The 19,765-nt window shown below is 38.6% G+C and overlaps 1 protein-coding gene across 5 annotated transcripts in view; it reads left to right on the top strand.

The window, feature by feature from the left end:
• Positions 1-444: 444 nt before the first annotated feature.
• ALG9 (ALG9 alpha-1,2-mannosyltransferase) overlaps positions 445-19,765 on the top strand; it is an 89,836-nt gene continuing 70,515 nt past the window's right edge. For 2 of the 5 annotated variants that reach the window (XM_087433688.1, XM_087433685.1), the window contains exons 1-6: positions 447-654; positions 1,570-1,708; positions 2,538-2,672; positions 8,652-8,722; positions 14,080-14,168; positions 17,295-17,430. In XM_087433688.1, the coding sequence (XP_087289814.1) occupies positions 524-654; positions 1,570-1,708; positions 2,538-2,672; positions 8,652-8,722; positions 14,080-14,168; positions 17,295-17,430 (701 nt within the window). In that variant the 5' untranslated portion in view covers positions 447-523. Of the gene's footprint in view, positions 655-1,569; positions 1,709-2,537; positions 2,673-8,651; positions 8,723-14,079; positions 14,169-17,294; positions 17,431-19,765 lie in introns of all 5 variants that reach the window. The other 3 variants (XM_087433687.1, XM_087433686.1, XM_004427343.3) reach the window with 3 other exon arrangements.

The raw sequence follows: 19,765 nt of genomic DNA, 5'->3' as shown, positions 1-19,765 counted from the left end.
CTACGGCTTTCTCTCTCTGAAGCAGTTAATTAGCTACAGGCTGTCTCTATCACTCTTACCAAAGTACAAAGAGGGCAAGTGTCAGTGACCTTTTAAGAACCTCCCCTTTTGTAGGCAGCTGTGCTGTGATCTTTAAATCTGTGCACCTCTGCTCATTCACTTTGTAGAGTTGTTGAATCACCTTCTACTTGTGCTTGCTTTTAAAATAGAGGAGCTGAAGGGAGGTTTTTGTAGGAGAGTGGAGAATGCTGAAAAGTGAAGGAGAGAGTTGGGAGGGAGCAATGCCCAGAGTTAAAAGTATGTGGAAGGGATAGTTATGATGGTGAAGCTAAAAGCCTAGGTCCCATTTCTTTTCTACCCAGGGATTTGCCCCAATTGGCCCAGGAACGCTCTACTTTAGTCTTGTCTGCGCATGTCAAGCTCTTTTGTCCCTCGGCGGACACCGTTTGCCAGCCAAAGCTATGTCTCCACGTTCGCCGCCGTAGTAGGGTGCCGAATTCTACCCTTTTTTTCCACGCTTGCCATGGCAAGCCGAGGGGTTCGGCAGCGCCTGAAGGGAAGTGGGGGAAGCGGCGGGGAAGCGGCCTCTGCTGCGGACAAGCTGCGGGAGCTGCTGTGCAGCCGGGAGGCGGGCGGCGCGGAGCCCCGGAGCGAGTAGGTGTGCGGGCGCGGCGGGGGCGTGGCCGGCCGGGCGGCTCGGCGCCGGGCTGCCCCCGGGAGGGTCTGGTCCGCGCCGCGCGCGCGGCTTCGCCCGGCGGGGCCTCCTCGCTGGGAAAGCCCGGCTGCCTGTTCACTCAGGTCCCTCTGCTCTTCCTGGGAGGGTCAGCGTTGGTCTTCGCCCCGCTTTAGATCCCCCACCTCGGGTCCCGTGTTTCTTGTAAAGAAACCCTGGAGTGCGAGTCTGTGAGGCTTCCGGCCCAGGCCCAGAGTGGGCTGGCGTCGTGGTGTTGGAGTTGGCAGAGCCTCTGTGGGAGTCGTTGGCAAGAGCAAAGAGTATACCTTTTCCGACTGTCTCCCGCAGCTTGCTTCATTCCCCCAACAGTCGTGACCCTTTCCTCTTCTGTGTGGGCTCCACAACCTCTAGCACCTGCAGCCGCCTCTCTCCCCAAGTCCTGGGGACTGCAGGTTAGGACTGCAGGTTCCAGGAGCTGTCAGCATATGGAATTGGAGAAAGTTACGAACCTGCACGTGTTAGGCATCTATACATTTGAACAAGTGGCGAAATGCATAAAGCCGTGGAAAGTAATGACGTTGTTAAGAGAAGAAGGAGAGCTTTGTGGCCTTCAATTGAGTGATTACTTAGATTGGGATAAACTGAGTGTCATAGATGCAATGAACTGAAGTGTATGAATTAACTTACACCTTAAAAGCAGGAAGTGGAAGGAATGATTAAGGTTAAGATCTTAATTAATTTCTTATTTACTCAATTCAGAACAATTAACGGTTCAGCTTTTTAGGTGAATAACTTCAGTGCTTTAATGTCCCTTGCCATTCTTGTCCTTTCTGTCTCGTTTTAGTCCTTCTGATTAGCAGGTCTTCCGGACACATACTTTTTTTGCCTCTGAGCAGGTTATCTGGGAACAAAGCAGGACAAGTCTGGGCACCTGAAGGATCAACTGCTTTCAAGTATCTGCTCTCAGCAAGGTTATGTGCTGCTCTTCTGAGCAACATCTCTGACTGTGATGAAACATTCAACTACTGGGAACCAGTAGGTGATTTCTTTAGTTTTTGTTGTTGTTATTGTTCTTGATTTCACTGCTTGGGACCTTGTTACCAGTCAAGACACAAATAATATACAAATGTGACTACTAGTAAAATAACTTTATTTTCACTTTTATATTCTAAGCTGATGATTTACCAATTATTGCAGGCTATAGGAAATTTGGCTCTTTTACAAAAAGGTGTAATTTGTAATTTTCTTAAAAAATTTTTTTGATGAAAATTATACTTCGAGGTAGTTTTTAAAGTTAACTACTACAGAACTTAAAGGAAAAACAGTAACTCCCTGTCCCACATCTCATGTCCAAATCCCAGTCCCTAGAGGCAACCACTTTCTTTCAGCTTTTTTACTTATTTCTTCCGATGTTTACTAAAATAAATAATGTTAGTAAATAGTATGCTTATTCTGCTATTTCTTGATTTACACATTTATAAGTCTGTTGACTTCCTATTATAGAAAATTCAGAGGTGAAATTTTCTGATCATATTTTAAAATGCTTAAAAAGTTTAAGGAAATTATAAGATTTAGAATATCTCTGTTTTGACTAATGAGTATTTAAAAAAAAATAAGTAGAGGGTAAAATTCAAGCTTTCAATGTTGACCAAACAGTAATCTTGTAGAATTTACAATGGCCTAATATTTTTCAATATTGAGTCATTTTTATTCTTATCCATTAGTTGCAAATCTTTTGTTGAGAATTTCAGCATTTTTGTATACCTTTGTCTATTAATATTTTTGCTTAGAAATTTCATCTGCATCCTATTAACAAGAATTTTTGGCCAGTATAACCCTGAATCCTTCTGTTTTATACTTTCAGACACATTACCTCATCTATGGGAAGGGGTTTCAGACTTGGGAATATTCCCCAGTTTATGCTATTCGCTCCTATGCTTACCTGTTGCTTCATGCCTGGCCAGCTGCATTTCATGCGAGAATTCTACAAACTAATAAGGTAAGGGCAGGCCAACCTGAAAGCAATCACAACTGATCAAGAGGTGAGTCTCTGAAACAGTTTTGAGAAAAAGACAAAATAGATTGATAGTTAAGAGGGGACTTTCTTTGAAGAAGAATCACTTATTCATTGTTCAACAAATATAAATGGAGCAACTTTTATTTGGTAGACACTTTTTTAAGTGCTGTGGATGTAACAATGACCAAATCCCTGCCCTCAAGGAATTTATAGTTTAGGGGGGAAAATGATTAATTGAATAAGTAATTATAAATGTGGTGGATCTTATGGAGGAAAAGTACAATGTGCAATGGGATAGCCTATTAGGAGACCCTAATTTAAACAGAGTGCTGAAGGGTAATTAGGAGTTATCCGAAACCTAACCTGATTGTTTTTCATAAATTTGGCTATTATATGTCTTGCCATGGATTTCTTTGGATTTGTTCTGTTTGGAGTTTACTCAACTTCTTGAATCTTTATGTTTATGTCTTTTGCCAAATTTGGGAAGTTTTTGGCTGTCATTTTTTTGAGTACTTTTTCAGCCCTGCCCTGTTTCTCCTCTCCTGAGACTCCAATGATATGAATGTTAGATCTTTTATTATTGTCCTGCAAATCCCTGAGACTCTGTTCATTTTTTTTCCAGTCTACTTTCTCTGTGTTGTTCAGACTGAACAGTTTCTAATCTTCTGTCTTCCTGTTCACTGATTCTTTCCTTTGTCCCCTGCATTCACTATTGAGCCTATCCATTGAGCTTTTATTTTGGTTATTGTATTTTTTCAGTTCTAAAATTTTGATTTGGTTTTTCTTTGTATCTTCTTTTTCTTTACTGAGACTTTCTAATTTTTCATTTGTTTCAGGCTTGTTCTTAATTGCTTGTTGAAGCATTTTTACAGTGGCTCCTTTAAAACTTTGTCATATAATTTTAACGTGTCTCGCATCTTGTTGTTGGTATCTATTGATTGACTTTTTTCATTCAGTTTGAGATCTTCCTGGTTGACAAGTAATTTTCAGTTAAAACTTGGACATTTTGGGTACTATGTTTTTGAGACTCTGGATCTCATTCTTGAGCCCATCTTGCTGCTTCTGCCCCACTCTGCTCCCCTGCATCTTATTTAAGCCTTTGTTTTAGCGGGCCTCTTTTGATACCACTCTAGCAAGAGAAAGGAGGGAGTTCTCCACCATGTTACTGCCAAGTGGGAGTAGAAGTCCAGGTTCCCCACTAGGCCTCCAGTGATACCACCCTACTGGGCGGGGTAGGGGTACCTCATTACTGCTAGTTTGTGGGGGAAGGTGGAAGTCCAGGCTCTCCAAGTGGTCTCCACTGACACTGTGGTGGGAGAGGGAGCCCATTACCACCAGCAAGGATGAAAGTCCTGGCTTCCTACTGGACTCTTGAAGGCATGGGTGGGAGTGGGGCCGCATTTTTTTTTCTGGAGTGCTTGGCTGGAGTAGAGTGGTTATTGTCTAAAAGTTTTCTATCTTGCTAGGCTATCCCTTTCTTGGTCTTTTGGCCGGATAGAGCAGGCTTTGGTTGGTGTTTTTCTTGTCTGTGCCCATTGATGTTTCGAGTTGCTAACTTCTTTAGCTCCAAGTCTGGAATATAGAAGGTGAAAAGAAAACCCGAGGAACTTACCACCATGTTATACCTAGCCAGTCTGCTTTCTTCTCTCTACCTTTCAGAGTCGTCTTCTGTTTGTTTCACATATAATGTCCAGAGTTTTTGGTTTTACGTAGCAGGAGGAATAGGGAAAAGTATGGCTAATCCATCTTCCATGAAGCAGAAGTCCCTGATTAGGGAACTAGGGGATAAGTAGGAGTTGTCTAGGTAAAGAAAGAATGGGGATGAGAGACAGAGGCCCTGAGGCCGGGAAGAAGGCCAGCATAGCCTTCTGGTATAGGTAGATTTGACACTTGCTGGAGAGAATGAGTGGTGGAGTGGATTAGATGAGACTGAGAGGTAGGAAGAGGCCAGATTTTTTTTTGTGTGTGTGAGGAAGATCAGCCCTGAGCTGACATCCATGCTAATCCTACTCTTTTTGCTGAGGAAGACCAGCTCTGAGCTCACATCTATTGCCAGTCCTCCTCCTTTTTTTTTTTTGCCCCAAAGCCCCAGTAGATAGTTGTATGTCATAGTTGCACATCCTTCTAGTTGCTGTATGTGGGATGCCGCCTCAGCATGGCTGGAGAAGTGGTGCGTCGCTGCACGCCCGGGATCTGAACCCAGGCCGCCAGTAGCGGAGCGCACGCACTTAACTGCCAAGCCACGGGGCCAGCCCCTAGGAAGAGGCCAGATTAATACAACATCTGGTAGGCTTTATTAGGGAATTAGACTTTTTCCTCCCCAAGTACATTGTGAAGCCATTAGACAGAGGACATAATTGTATTTGCATTTTAGAATGATTAGAAAGGTAGCACCTATAGAAAGTGATAGAACTCTGTCCCTCCCTTCCCTACCTAGTATCTCATTTCTGGTTTTTTGAATTTACCAGAGGAAAAATATACAGGATGAGGGACTTAGTAGAGAAATAACAATATGCAGTTCTTTTTTTTTTTTTTTTTAATTTATTTATTTATTTTTTCCCCCAAAGCCCCAGTAGATAGTTGTATGTCATAGCTGCACATCCTTCTAGTTGCTGTATGTGGGACGCAGCCTCAGCATGGCCAGAGAAGCGGTGCATCGGTGCACGCCCGGGGTCCGAACCCGGGCCGCCAGCAGCGGAGCGCGCACTTAACCACTAAGCCACGGGGCCGGCCCCAATATGCAGTTCTTAAAGTTTTTTATTTCTACTTGGATATCCACTATCACTTCAAATTTGACATATGCAACACAGAATTTTTCCTTTTACATCGCTATTCCTCTTACATCAGTGATAGGAACAGCAAGCAGAATAGGAATGAAGATTTCCCTTCTCTTGTTCTGATTTCCAGTCTTCTCCCCGTTAGGTTCTGCCGGCGGGAGCCAACAGAGAGCCTCTTGGCAAGGGGGAATTGTAGCTTATAGAGTCCCAGCTTGAGCACCATAAGGCAGAGTAGAGAAGGGTGGATTATTGCTGAGAGATGTTATGGTAATAATCGGCACACCTAGTGTTGATTACCTTTCCAGCTTCTTGCTACCCTAAACAAGAACACCTTCATTTTGTCTCCTGATGGCTCTGGGTGTAAATTTCTCTAAACTCTATACTCAGGAGTGGGATCCCATATACAGATCCATGGATTATTAATTTCAATTGCCCTCCAGAATGGCTGTGCAACTTTACACTCCTTGCAACAGTGTTCGAGGTTTCAGCTTCTTCACATCCCCTGAGCACTTGATGTTTCTGACTTGCTAATTTTTGTACTTCACGTGCATGTAAGATACTTCTCATTTTAATTGCTTTCTCTGATTACTAGCGAGTTGGAGTGTTTCTTTATTTATTAGTCACTCAGATTTCGTTTTCTGTGAATTACCTGTTCACATCCCTTGCCTGTTTTTCTTTTTTTTTTTTTGTGAGGAAGATTAGCCCTGAGCTAACATCCATGCGAGTCCTCTTCCTTTTTTTTCCCGCTTTTTCTCCCTGAAGCCCCAGTAGATAGTTGTATGTTATAGTTGCACATCCTGCTAGTTGCTGTATGTGGGACGCCGCCTCATCACAGCCTGACAAGCGGTGGGTCGGTGCGCGCCTGGGATCTGAACCCGGGCTGCCAGTAGCAGAGCATGGGCACTTAACCGCTAAGCCATGGGGCTGGCCCCCCCTTGCCTGTTTTTCGATTGTGTTTTCCGGTTTTCTCTTCTGATTTGTAGAAATTCTCAATAGTTACCCTTTGTATTTTTTAGATACTGGAAATCCTTTCTCTTAGGCTGTCACTTTTCTATTAACTTTGTCTGTGGTCCTTTGTTGAACAGAAATCTTTAATTTTGATACGTCATACCAATTAATTTTTCACTTATGGTTGGTGGTTTTGAGTCTTTCTCAAAGACATCCTTCTTCAGAATCACAGAGATATTCTTCTATATTTTCTTCTGTTAGCTTTATAATTTTACCTTTCACATTTAAGGCTTTAATCCATTTGAATTTTATTTCTTATAAATTGTGGAAAGATCTAGCTTTATTTTTTGCTGTATGGTGAACTGAATTTTCCAACACCATCTGCTAAATAACCCATTCTTTTCCTTCTGGTCTATAATACCATCTCTCTCATATACCTCACCCCATATATATGGGTCTGTTTCTGACCTCTTTATTCTATGTCATTGGTCAATTTGTCAATCAGTACCATATTGTTTTTATTATTATGGCTTTATAATGTGTGTTAATATCTGGTGGATGGATTTCTCACTTTTCTGTTTTAAAATGTGTATTTTAAAAATCATTTTAGAACCAGTTTGTACCTCCTCCCCAATTCTGATTGGTTTTGATTGGAGTTGCATTGAATTTACATATTAATATGAGAATCAGTGTTTGTAAAGTGTTGTCATTCCATCCCTAAAATGATATATTTATCCTTTTCATCAGGTTTTCTGTGTCTTTTAATAAAATTTTAAAAATACATTCATTTTAGTCTTCTCCAGTCTTTGATAGGTTAATGTCTAGATTCTTTATACTTTTTCTTGCTGTTATGAATGGTATCTTGTTTTCTGTTATTTTTTAGGTGGTTGTTGCTGATCCAGAGGAACACAATTGATTTTTGTTTTTTGATCTTAACCTAAATCTCACTGAATTTCATTATTAGTGTCAATGGTTTGTCAGGTGAATCTCCTGGATTCTCTTTCATCTGTGTATATAGAGTTTAGTTTCTATCACGTTCCTTATACCTCATTTCTTTTTTGTCTTTTTGCACCAACAAGACTTCTAGTTATTATGTTGAATATTAGTTGTTATGGGAGCATGCTTGTCCTCATCCTAAATACAATTCTTATATTAACTTGTGTTAATTTTTAACTTCCTAAATGTGTTTTTGTACTCTCCCCAATTAGATGAGGAGTCTTTACACGTAGACACATTGTACTGAAATAATCTCTCTTCCTAGTAGCATCTAGAATAGTGCTCAGTGTGTTATAGTAGCTTTTCAGTATTTTTATTAAATTAATCAATGAATCTGGGCATTTACTGGATCACTTTATTGAATTCTTTTTGGAATTTTTTGGTTATAGAGATGAAAATGGAAAATATTTCCAAGTTATATGCAGTTATATTAATCATAGTATATATTTAAATAATGCTTATATTGTGAGGTTTTCAGTGCTCTTAAACATACCAGTTTAATGTAATACAAAAGCGATTTGCTATAACCCCTATTATTTTGTTACCTTTATTTTTTTAAATTGATTTTCTTAATTATAAAATTAATAAAGTCACATTACAGATGTTTGGAAGATAGGAGGAAAATATGCACCTAAATCCCACCAGCCTGATATAGCCACTTTTATCCTTTTATTATATTTCTTTCCAGTCTTTTCATATACTTCTGATTTCCATAGCTGTACTCTGATGTATAAATAATATTGTATTATGCATTTTTACTTGGTACTTTGTAATAATCACTACCTAATATATTATGGTTGTTTAAGAAAGCTTGTTGAATGAATGAGCCTTATATCATCAGAATTTTTCCACTGTCTTTGTAACCATAAATTTTAATATCTGTATAATAGTCGATGAAATAGATGTTGCATAATTTATTTAACCATTTCTCTATAATTGGACATTTTGTAGTTTTTTAAACAGTTTTTTCTAAATTAACAGTGCTACAGTCATGAATAGAACTAACCCTCCGCCCTTGCCCCCAATATTTTGGGTTACTTCTGTGGGCTGGAATCACAGAAATAGGTATACTGGGTCTAAGGATATGAAAATTTGTGTGGTTCTTGGTACATAATACTTTTCAAAAGGATTATACCAATTTATAGTGTTATTAGTGACAAATGAGAGTGGCATCATCTTTAAAAGAATTTTTTTAACATGTATCTGTGACTTCTGTTTTCTTGTTCTGGGTTTCTTTCAGATTCTTGTCTTTTACTTTTTACGATGTCTCCTGGCTTTTGTGAGCTGTATCTGTGAACTTTACTTTTACAAGTGAGTATAAAAGCTTTGCTTCTAAAACTGCTATGACGAAGCCCAATATAGCATAGGTTACTTCTCTGATAGTGTAAGCAGTGTTTAGAATAGAAAACACTTTCCTTCTAGCTCCTAATATTATATCTGAAGTGTGACTGTTTAAAAAAATTGTTTTCTAGGTTTGCCAAGATATAATTGACATATAACATTGTGTAAATTTAAGGTGTACAACATGATGATTTGATACATGTATATATTATGAAACGATTACCACAGTAAGGTTAGTTAACACATCCGTCATCTGTGTGTGTGTGTGTGTGTGTAGTGAGAACATTTAATACTTACTGTCTTAGGAACTTTCAAATATATAATACACTATTGTTAACTATAGTCACCATGCTGTGTATTAGATCCCCAGAACTTATTCATCTTATAACTGGAAGTTTTTACCCTTTAACCAACATCTCCTCATTTCCCCCACCACTCCCCAACTCCTGGCAATCATGAGTCTACTCTCTATTTCCCAGAGTTTGGCTTTTTTTAGATTCCACATATAAATGAGATCATACAGTATTTGTCTTTTGCTGTCTGACATTTTACTTAGCATAATGCCATCAAGATCCATCCATGTGTTGCAAATGACAGGATTTCCTTTTTTATGGCTGAATAATATTGCATTGTATGTGTGTCTGTGTGTGTCTGTGTGTGTGTATGTATACACACATGTGTATACATATACACAATGGAATATATATATATACACCACATTTTCTTTATCCATTCACCTGTGGATAGATAGACATTTAGGTTGTTTCCGTGTCTTGACTATTGTGAATAACGCTGCACTAAAAATGGGGGTGCAGATATCTCTTTGAGGTAGTGATTTCATGTCTTTCAGATATATACCCTGAAGTGGTATTGCTGGATCATCTAGTAGTTCTATCTTTAATTTTTTTTTTTTAAATGTGATTTTTTTTTTTTTTTTTTTTGGTGAGGAGATCAGCCCTGAGCTAACATACGATGCCAAGCCTCCTCTTTTTTTTGCTGAGGAAGATTGGCCCTGGACTAGCAACTGTGCCCATCTTCCTCTACTTTATATGGGACACTGCCACAGCATGGCTTGACAAGCAGTGTGTTGGTGTGCACCTGGGATCGGAACCTGCGAACCCTGGGCTACCGAAGCAGAGCGCGCACACTTAACCACTGCGCCACCGGGCTGGCCCATATTTTTAATTTTTTGAGTAAAGAATTGTGACTTCTTGTTTGAAACAAACCATTGGAGGGGAATGCTTCTAATTATTGCTTTCTTTCCTGAGATTCATAAATACTGTATCTTCATATTCCTGGTTTTAATTCTGTTAATACATTATCTAACTGGTGTTTTATTTGGTAGGATTTAGTAGAGCCTTAGTTTTGGTTCCAAGATATGGGATCATGATTTACCTCTTCTCTTTGAGCTTAACTGAAGGAAATTATTCCCAGTGTGGAACTCACTGCTCTTATTTGCACCTGATACATTGTCTTTCACCAGGTACCTATTGGTTAATTGAATATTAGTGGAATTATTAGGCATTTAAGTGTTCTCATAATAAAAATAGCCACCTTTTTTACATGAAACCTAACAAACATCTTTTTTTTTTTTTTTGGTGAGGGAAGATTGGCCCTAAGCTAACATCTGTTGCCAACCCTCTTCTTTTTGCTTGAGGAAGATTGTTGCTGAGCTGGCATCTGTGCCAGTCTTCCTCTACTTTATGTATGGGACGCCACCGCAGCATGGCTGGATTAGTGGTGCATAGGTCTGCACACGGGATCCAAACCTGTGAACCTTGGGCCGCCAAAGCAGAGCATGCGAACTTAACCACTACGCCACTGGGCCAGGGCCCCCACGAACATCTTATTTTAATAATGTTTTAAAAGATATTTGGACTTAATAATCATTATTAAAAATCTTCCCACTGCAAAACAGCTAAAAATGTCAGATAAGAAAATTCTTTGCCTTGACACCGTGTAGAGTCGAGAAGAAAGCAAGCCAGTGCTGTCTTTGAGGATTGTAACCATAAGTTAGTCTTCATATGGGTTCAGGACTGAATTCAAGTGACCTACATGGTCCCCCACACCCCAGGTTTAGAATTTATTTTAAATTATTCTGGGGCTGGCCCCGTGGTTTAGCGGTTAAGTGCGCGTGCTCCGCTGCTGGCGGCCCGGGTTCAGATCCCGGGCACGCACCGACGCACCGCTTCTCCGGCCGTGCTGAGGCCGAGTCCCACATACAGCAACTAGAAGGATGTGCATCTATGACATACAACTATCTACTGGGGCTTTGGGGGGAAAAATAAATAAATAAAGTTAAAAATAAATAAATAAATAAAATAAAAAAAAATAAATTGTTCTAGGTTGGTAGTGCCCCCAGGTATCTTGCAAAAACAAGTGTAAAGTTTCTCTAGAGAAATAGATCTTTAACCCAGTCACAGAATTACCACATATAAAGTTCTAGTGAGTAAGAAATTATAATAAAAAGAAATCACAAAGCACAAAAGGGAACAAGACATTATGAGTGAGAGCCAGCAGAAATAAAAATCAACAGAAAGCTGACTCACAGAACTTCATTTATTAGGAATTATTAAAATAAGAATATAAAATAAATATGTTTAATAATTTTAAAGAAATAGGGAATTGAAAACATGATTAAGAAACAAGAGACTAAACAATCAGTGGAGTGAAAAGGAACTTGCAGAGCAATTTTTGCAAACCGTCATCTTAAGAGAGACTCCTTTCCAGAATATAAAAGAACTCCCCCTACATTTCAATAGCAAAAAAACCTAATAATCTGATTTAAAAAACAGACTAAGGATTTGAATAGACATTTCTCTAAAGAAGATATACACAGGGCCAACAGGTATATGAGAAGATGCTCAATGTCACTAATCATCAGGGAAATGCAAATAAAAACCACAATGACATGTCACTTTATACTTGTTAGAATGGTTATCAAAAAAACAAAGGCAGTGGGCAGGCCCTGTGGCTTAGCGGTTAAGTGCACACGCTCCACTGGTGGCGGCCTGGGTTCGGATCCCGGGCGCACACCAACGCACCGCTTCTCTGGCCATGCTGAGGCTGCGTCCCACATACAGCAACTAGAAGGATGTGCAACTATGACATACAGCTATCTACTGGGGCTTTGGGGGAAAAATAAATAAATAAAATTATAAAAAAAAAACAAAAAAAAAAAACAAAGGCAAGTTTTCACGAGGATGTAGAGAAATTGGAACCCTTGTACACTGTTGGTGGGAATGCAAAATGATATAGCCACTATGGAAAACAGTATGGAGGTTTCTCAAAAAACTAAAAATAGAGCTATCATAATGATCCAGCAGTCCAGCTTCTGGGTATTCATTGAAAAGAATTGAATCAGGGTCTTGAGGAGATACCTGCACTCCTGTGTTCATTACACCACTATTCACAAGAACCGAGATTGGAAACAACCTAAATGTCCATCAACAGATAAATGGACAAAAAAATGTGGTGTATAAATACAATGGAATATTATTCCATCTTAAAAAAAAATGGAAGTCCTGCAATACATGACAACATGCATGAACCTTGAGGACATTATGCTAAGTGAGCTAACCAGTTAGAGATTGACAAACACTGCATGATTTCACTTCTATGAGATATCTAAAATAGTCAAACTCATCGAATAGAACTGTGGTTGCCAGGGGCTGGGGAGGGGGAAATGGAAAGTTGCTAATCAATGGGTATAAAATTTCAGTTGCGCAAGACAAGTAACTTCTAGAGATCTGTGTACAACATTGTGCCTATAGTTAACAATACTGTAATTTACACTTAAAAATTTGTTAAGAGGGTAGATCTCATGTTAAGTATTCTTAAAACACTTAAAGATGAAAGAAAAAAAGAAATGAGACTAAAAATAATCGGGCAGATTTGAAAAAGAACCAAACAGAACTTCTAGAAATGAATATATAATAATTGATATTTGAAATTTAATGGCTAGTTTAAACAGCTGATTAGACACGCTAACAGGTAAACTAGTAAACTAGAAGATTGGTCTGAAGAAATCACTAAGAATGCAGTAGAGTGACAGAAAAAAGAAATATAAAAGAGGTTAAGAAATGTGTATGCTAGAGTTGAAAAATACAGGTATATCTAATCAGATTCTAGGAGATGATGGAGAGAATGAGGAGAGGCAGTATTCAGGGAAGTAATAGCTAAGAATTTTCCAGAATTGATGAAAAAAAAATGCTAATCCACAGGTTCAGGAAGCCTAATGTATCCTGAGCTGGATAAATAAAAAGGAATTAGTGAAACTGTGTAGAACACCAAGGACAAAGAAGATCTCAGAAGTTGACAGAGCACTAATAGAATACCTACAAAAGAATGTTAGGCAATTAGACCGATAAGAAACCTCCTCAAAAGCCAGAAGACAAAAAAATAGTATCTTCAAAGTGCTGAAAGAAAATGACTGTCATCCTAAAATTGTCTACTCAGCCAAACCGTCTTTACTTAGACCAAGAGCTAAGTAAAGACTTTTCAGACAAAAAATAAAAGAAAGAAAAAGAAATCAAACAAAAACCAGGGAATTTACCATTAACAGATCCTTACTAAAGGAACTTCTAATGGATATACTTAAGAAGAACAAAATTATTTCAGAAAGAAGCTCTGAGATGCAGTAAGGATCCTGAGCAAGAAAATAGTTAACATGTGGGTATGTCTGAACAAATATTGACTAAATGAAGCAATAATAGTCTCTATTAATGTTGAACTTATAGGGCTAAAAAAAGCCTACAAGAAAGGAGTAACAGGAAGTGTATAATTGCTTCAGTTTGAGAAACACTGACTTATAACTACTTATTAACATCTTGCTGTATCTCCTAGTCTTTTTTTCTGATAACTACCATTTATTGAGCAACTCTGTGCCAGCCACTCTTCTAAGCCCTTTTCCATGCGTTGTCCTAACAGAAACCGTACAAAGTAGGTTTTTTGCAGATGTGGAATCTGACAGAGAGATTTTCTAACCAGACCAGGGTCCCACTGCTAGTAAGTGGCAGAGCCAGAATTTGAACCCATGCCTGTCTGAATCTGAGGCCTATTATATTTACACTACGTGTTTTCCTGTTGATAGTAGACATAATCTTAGCACTGAAAGTATACATTTCCTCTTTGATAGAGAGCTTCTCTCATGTGTGAAGAATAAGACTGTTTAGGTTTCTTATGCACACAAAATTGCTAACAAACGTGTTGAGGAAGTTCTGTATTTGACTTTAGATCTTCAGTTTTCTCAGGCATGTTTTTGTCCTTTGATTTGAAATGTCCATCCCTAAGATTTGCTACGCTGATAGGCTTTGCCTTTCTCCTAGGGCTGTGTGCAAGAAGTTTGGACTGCATGTGAGTCGAATGATGCTAGCCTTCTTGGTTCTCAGCACTGGCATGTTTTGCTCATCATCAGGTAAGTAAAAGGGCAGGTGAGGGCATAACAGGTTCACTGATATTTCACAGTTGCACTGAAAGAGAGAACTTGTCTAGATGTAGGTTATATTTATATAACGTGTCAGTAGTTAGCAGAGCACTGTTATCTACATGATCTTGATTGACCTTATAACAGTTCTATGGTGTAAGTAAGATAAATGTTTTCTCATTTTTGCAGGTGAGGACACTGAAACTTAGAAAGGTGAAATGACTTACTAAAAGTCAAAGAATTTATAAGTGGTAGAGCTGTTGTTTTCATCAGGTTGCTTTCTATTACATTATTGTATTTTTTATCACTGCAAGGCTGAAAAACACAAGCACCCACTGCCTTTCTTTGCTGTTAGAGGAAGGAAAATAATTTTGTTATTTTGCTCGAGGAAGTTCTTTGTGCCTAAAAACCCTGTTCTTAGATCTTCCATCTGATGGCTGTAATATAATGTAAAATAGATGTTACAATAGGAAAGGCACCAACAAGCCCATCTTATCAGAAATTCTGTCTCTCTGGCCACATTCTCTGGATGGCCCTGCGAGGAGTTGCCAGACAAACATTTACATTTATAAGGGAAATCTCCATTTGTAAAGCTATCTCCCTCCCTGTCTTGGGAAGAGGGGGGATGACCTCATTTCTAGAAACTTATCAATGTGGAAGGTGAGGCCTTAAATCTGCATAATAACCTTACCCTTGTTTACAGTGCTTTAGTGGTAATCTCCTGTGACTGACACCCCTGACCCCCAACATCCTCCTTTGTCTTTAGATGAAGATGGTATTTAAGACGAGAATTTCTGCTATTGTGTTGAGAAACGCAGTGTCCCTGCTTTCTCCCATGTATACATGTTATTAAACTTGGTATTATTTTCTCCTGCCAGAAAAAAAAAAACAAAACCCTGTTCTTTTTTTTTTTTTTTTAATTTAAAAGCAGTTTGCAAACATTTAGACTTCTATTTTAATTGATTTTTTTTTCTCACCACCAAACCTCATCTCTTTGTCAATTAGAATATATTTTCTTTTTTTTTTTTTTTTTAATTTTTTGTTTATTGCAGTAACATTGGTTTATAACATTGTATAAATTTCAGGTGTACATCATTGTACTTCTATTTCTGCATAGATTCCATCATGTTCACCACCAAAATACTAATTACAACCCATCACCACACACATGTACCAAATTATCCCTTTCACCCTCCTCCCTCCCCCCTTCCCCTCTGGTAACCACCAATCCAATCTCTGTCCCTATGTGTTTGTTTATTGTTGTTATTATCTACTACTTAATGAAGGAAATCATACGGTATTTGACCTTCTCCCTCTGACTTATTTCACTTTGCATTATACCCTCAATGTCCATCCATGTTGTCACAAATGGCTGGATTTCATCGTTTCTTATGGCTGAGTAGTATTCCATTGTGTATATATACCACATCTTCTTTATCCATTCGTCCCTTGATGGGCACTTAGGTTGCTTCCAAGTCTTGGCTATTGTGAATAATGCTGCAATGAACACATGGGTGCATGTACCTTTACAAATTGGTGTTTTCAAGTTCTTTGGATAAATACCCAGCAGTGGGATGGCTGGATCATATGGTAGTTCTATCCTTGATTTTTTGAGGAATCTCCATACTGTTTTCCATAGTGGTTCTGCTTTCTGTCCATTATTTGCAATGTATTCTATAAAGGTATACATCTTCTGTTGGGCTTATTTACAGTAAGCTTTCAGAAATTTAGAATAAAAACCTTAATCTTGTGGCTTTCAAACTGTGCTACCATTGAACATTTGTGTTCTATGAGCTGAGCCAAGGTAGCCAGCTGCCAAAAGGTAGCCTGTTCCTAAATCTCCAGAAATAAGAAGTTACTAGATATAATTATCTCAATTTTAATTTCTGGTTTTGTGTACCAGAATCTAATATACACACTAAATATACACAAAAAATAGTACCCAGCACAAAAGTATATATTTACTTTTCCTTCGTTGACTGTATCAAAATCCATTTGTTCTGCAGAGACCTTAGGGCTCCACACCTGAATAACTTGGAGACCCTGTCCTAAATGAGACTGTGCTCTACTCTCTGAGCTGGCAGAGACCTCTGATTCTTCTGTTCACTTTGTCCTCTGCTTTGGCAGCTGGAATCGACAGCTTTGGATGACATTGATATTATTTAGCATGTATCTGTGAAGGTTGTACCTCATGTTTTTTTTAGTTACTTTGCTATTCCTAAAATTGATTCTTATGTGAGGGAGATACCTGGGAGTATCTTTAGTTTTGTTGTCTCAGTTGAGGATGCTAAAGCCCAGATAAGTTAAAAGCATCCTTTGATACAGAGCCTGTGAACCCTTCACTGAGTTTCTTAAATCATACTGCCTGTTGGTTGTGGTTCTTACTGGAGTTGCTACTGATTTTTCTTCCCTAGAGTTAGATGAAGCTGGCCTTACACAGCCTGGAGAGGCAGATCTGCATTTTTGTGTATAGTTGTTAGAAACACTTCTGATCAAATGTTACTGTTGCAGAGACCCTGAAAGTGCTCAGTGGTCTGCTATATACAACAACAAAGTAAGGATAGATGCAAATAATTAGGGGACATCTAAAGGCCAAACTATCTACGTCAGTGATTGCAGGCTGTAAAGCAGTGCTGCCATCCGGCACTTGGCCCTTGGCAAGGCTTCCTGGAATTCCTGTGGGGTAAAGGTTAGTACCAGGGCAGTCTCAGAAGACTGTCAGAAGATGAACTTCTTCAGAAATAGATTGTCAGCAATGGCTCTGAGTTTCTTGAAGCATATTCCCTGCTTGGAAATATAACATGAAATTTTCCTGGGGAACCTGGAATTCTGTAAGTTTTGGATTTTGGGTACAAGTCAGGAGACGAATGGCATGATTGGTGTTGTATAATTAAGTGATGTGTTGGTACCTAAAAAAGGAGTAATAAAATCATTGAACTTCGTTGTGTTTTGAAAGGAGTATCACTTTACTGCTCTTTTCTCATATATCATTTCTCAAAATATGTTCCTGGTTATTGATATTTTGCAATGTAGATAAATTTTTAATCATTGATAGCTAATAAATCTCAAGTTCTTGTCTCTTTCCCCCTTTTTTTTTTAATGTCTTTACTCTTGCAGCATTCCTTCCAAGTAGCTTCTGTATGTACACTACATTGATAGCCATGACTGGCTGGTATATGGATAAGACTTCTGTTGCTGTGCTTGGAGTAGCAGCTGGGGCCATCTTAGGTTGGCCATTCAGTGCAGCTCTTGGGTAAGAAACTAACAGTTTGTCTTCCTTGTATCACTGGGCACATAGTAAATCTTAATGTTAGGTTATCTCTCCTTATTCTCTGGATAGGTCCTAAAGTTATATGACTTAATTGGACCTACAAAAATTCTAAGGAATAGAAGAACACTTCTCTTTAGTGCTTATTGTTATGATTAATTCTAATAAGAATAGTGACTGTTAAGCATCTGCTGTATGTTAGGCACTGCTGAACCCCTTATGAACTTTATCCCTAAACCTTATAGCAATTCTGCAAGAGAAATACAGTTATTAGTGCTTTATAAATGTGAAAGTAGACTCCAAGAGGTTGAGTAATTTGCCTTTAAGATTATGTTTACTTTTGGATCCAGGCCTTTCTGACTCTACAGCTGATGTTTTTCCTACACTGCACCACCCTGTGCTGTGCATTTTCCCAGTCACCAGGCTTGAGATCTGAGTTTCCTTTCAGTCCTATTTGCCCCCAGCATCTTTTTTCCAGGTTCCATAGTCTCTCTCCTTCCTGTTGTACTCTTTCTTCCCACCACTTCTGCTCCGGTTATGTGCTGCCTTCACTTCTTGCCTGTACCACTAGTAATTTAGAAAAATATTTTACTTTGATGTTAAGGTTATTATAGTGTTAGTGTATCTTTATTATAAAAAAATTACCACTGGGGCCAGCCTGGTGGCACGGTGGTTAAGTTCATGCATTCCGCTTCGGTGGCCTGGGGTTTGCCAGTTCAGATCCTGGGTGTGGACCTACTCACCACTCATCAAGCCATGTTGAGGCGGCGTCCCACATAGAATAACTAAAAAGACCTACAACTAGGATATACAACTGTGTACTGGGGGCTTTGGGGAGAAAAAAGAAAAGAAGAGGAAGATTGTCAACAGATGTTAGCTCAGGGCCAATCTTCCTCAAAAAGAAAAAAGAAAAAACAGTACCAGATTATATGAGGTAAAAAGGATTCTTAATTCTCTTCTTCCCAGCCCAATCTGCAAAGATAGTCACTGCTAATAGTTTTGTATATATGTTTCCGGAAATTAGCCTTTGTATATAAATGCACACACACACACATACATACATACATACCTAAATTCTTAAAACAAATAGAATTATCCTGTACACATGTGTATCTTATGTTGTACATAGATTTATATCATTCTTTGTATCAGTTGCATAGCATTCCATTATCTGGCTGCCCATATTTATTTAGCCATTGCCTTATTGGTAGACATTTGGTTTTCGGTTTTTTGCTATTGTATACAATGCTTCAGTGGACGTTTTTATACTTATGTCTGCATGCTTGTGGAAATTTATCTATGGGGTAAATTTTTAGAAGCAGAGTTACTAAGTCAGAATAGGCGTTTTAAATTTTCGTAATTGCCTTTTAAAGGTTGATTTCCCCACCTCCAATCTTTTCTTCTGTTCTATTCTGCATATCATCCTCAAGCTATTATATTTTTTAAGATTTTGCATGAGGCCCTCTTCTGTACTTTCCACTATCTTTCAACCATCTTGATGATTCCCATATCTTTATATCTAGTCCAAACATCTCTTGAGCTTCACTCATATATTCCTAGCTGCCTATTAGATATCTCCATTTATATAACTAAACATCTGCCTAACCGAACTCATTATCTTCCCTTCATATTTGTTCCTTTACTTATGTTTCTATCCCAGTAAATGGTACCACCATCTACTCAGTGCTGAGCCAGGAACCTAGAAATTATCTTTGACTCTTTTCTCTTTCCCATGTCCTATTTTATTGTACCTCCTGAGTATCTTTTGAATTTGAGTACTTTTCTTCATCTCTTTCTGCTCCTGGATTACCACACAGCCTCTTAAATGATCTTCCCATCTCTAGTCTTGATCCTTGTGAATCTATTTTCCACGCTCAAACTAGAGTTATCTTCCTAAAATGCAAATATGATTGTATCACTCCCTGTTTTGTTTTAAACTTTATAATAGTTTCCTCATTGCTCTGTGTCATAGAAGTGGCCGTCTGTGGCCTGTGGGCCAAATCCAGCTGCCCTGTTTTTGTACAGCCCAAGAACTAAGAAGCTTTTACATTTTTAAAGGGTTGTTAAAAAACACAGAAAAATATGCAACAGAGATCATATGTGGCCTGCAAAGCCTAAAATATATACTGTCGGGTCCTTTAAATAAAATATTTGCCAACCCCTGATTTATGGTGTTCAGACACTAATGTGACTCACAAAGCCCTGCTTTTTCCTCCTTTTACCTCTCCAGCCTCCTTTTGTCAGTTCCTCTGTTCCTTTTATTCTTTACTCCATCTGCATTGAACTTTGTGAGTTCTCCAAATACCTCTGGGTGGCATGT

Source organism: Ceratotherium simum, chromosome 7, assembly GCF_057802395.1.
Source record: "Ceratotherium simum simum isolate JZ-2026a chromosome 7, ASM5780239v1, whole genome shotgun sequence".
NCBI classification, from domain to species: Eukaryota; Metazoa; Chordata; class Mammalia; order Perissodactyla; family Rhinocerotidae; genus Ceratotherium; species Ceratotherium simum.
Note: the sequence above shows the minus strand (reverse complement) of the source record. Positions and strands in the feature narration are given on the sequence as shown.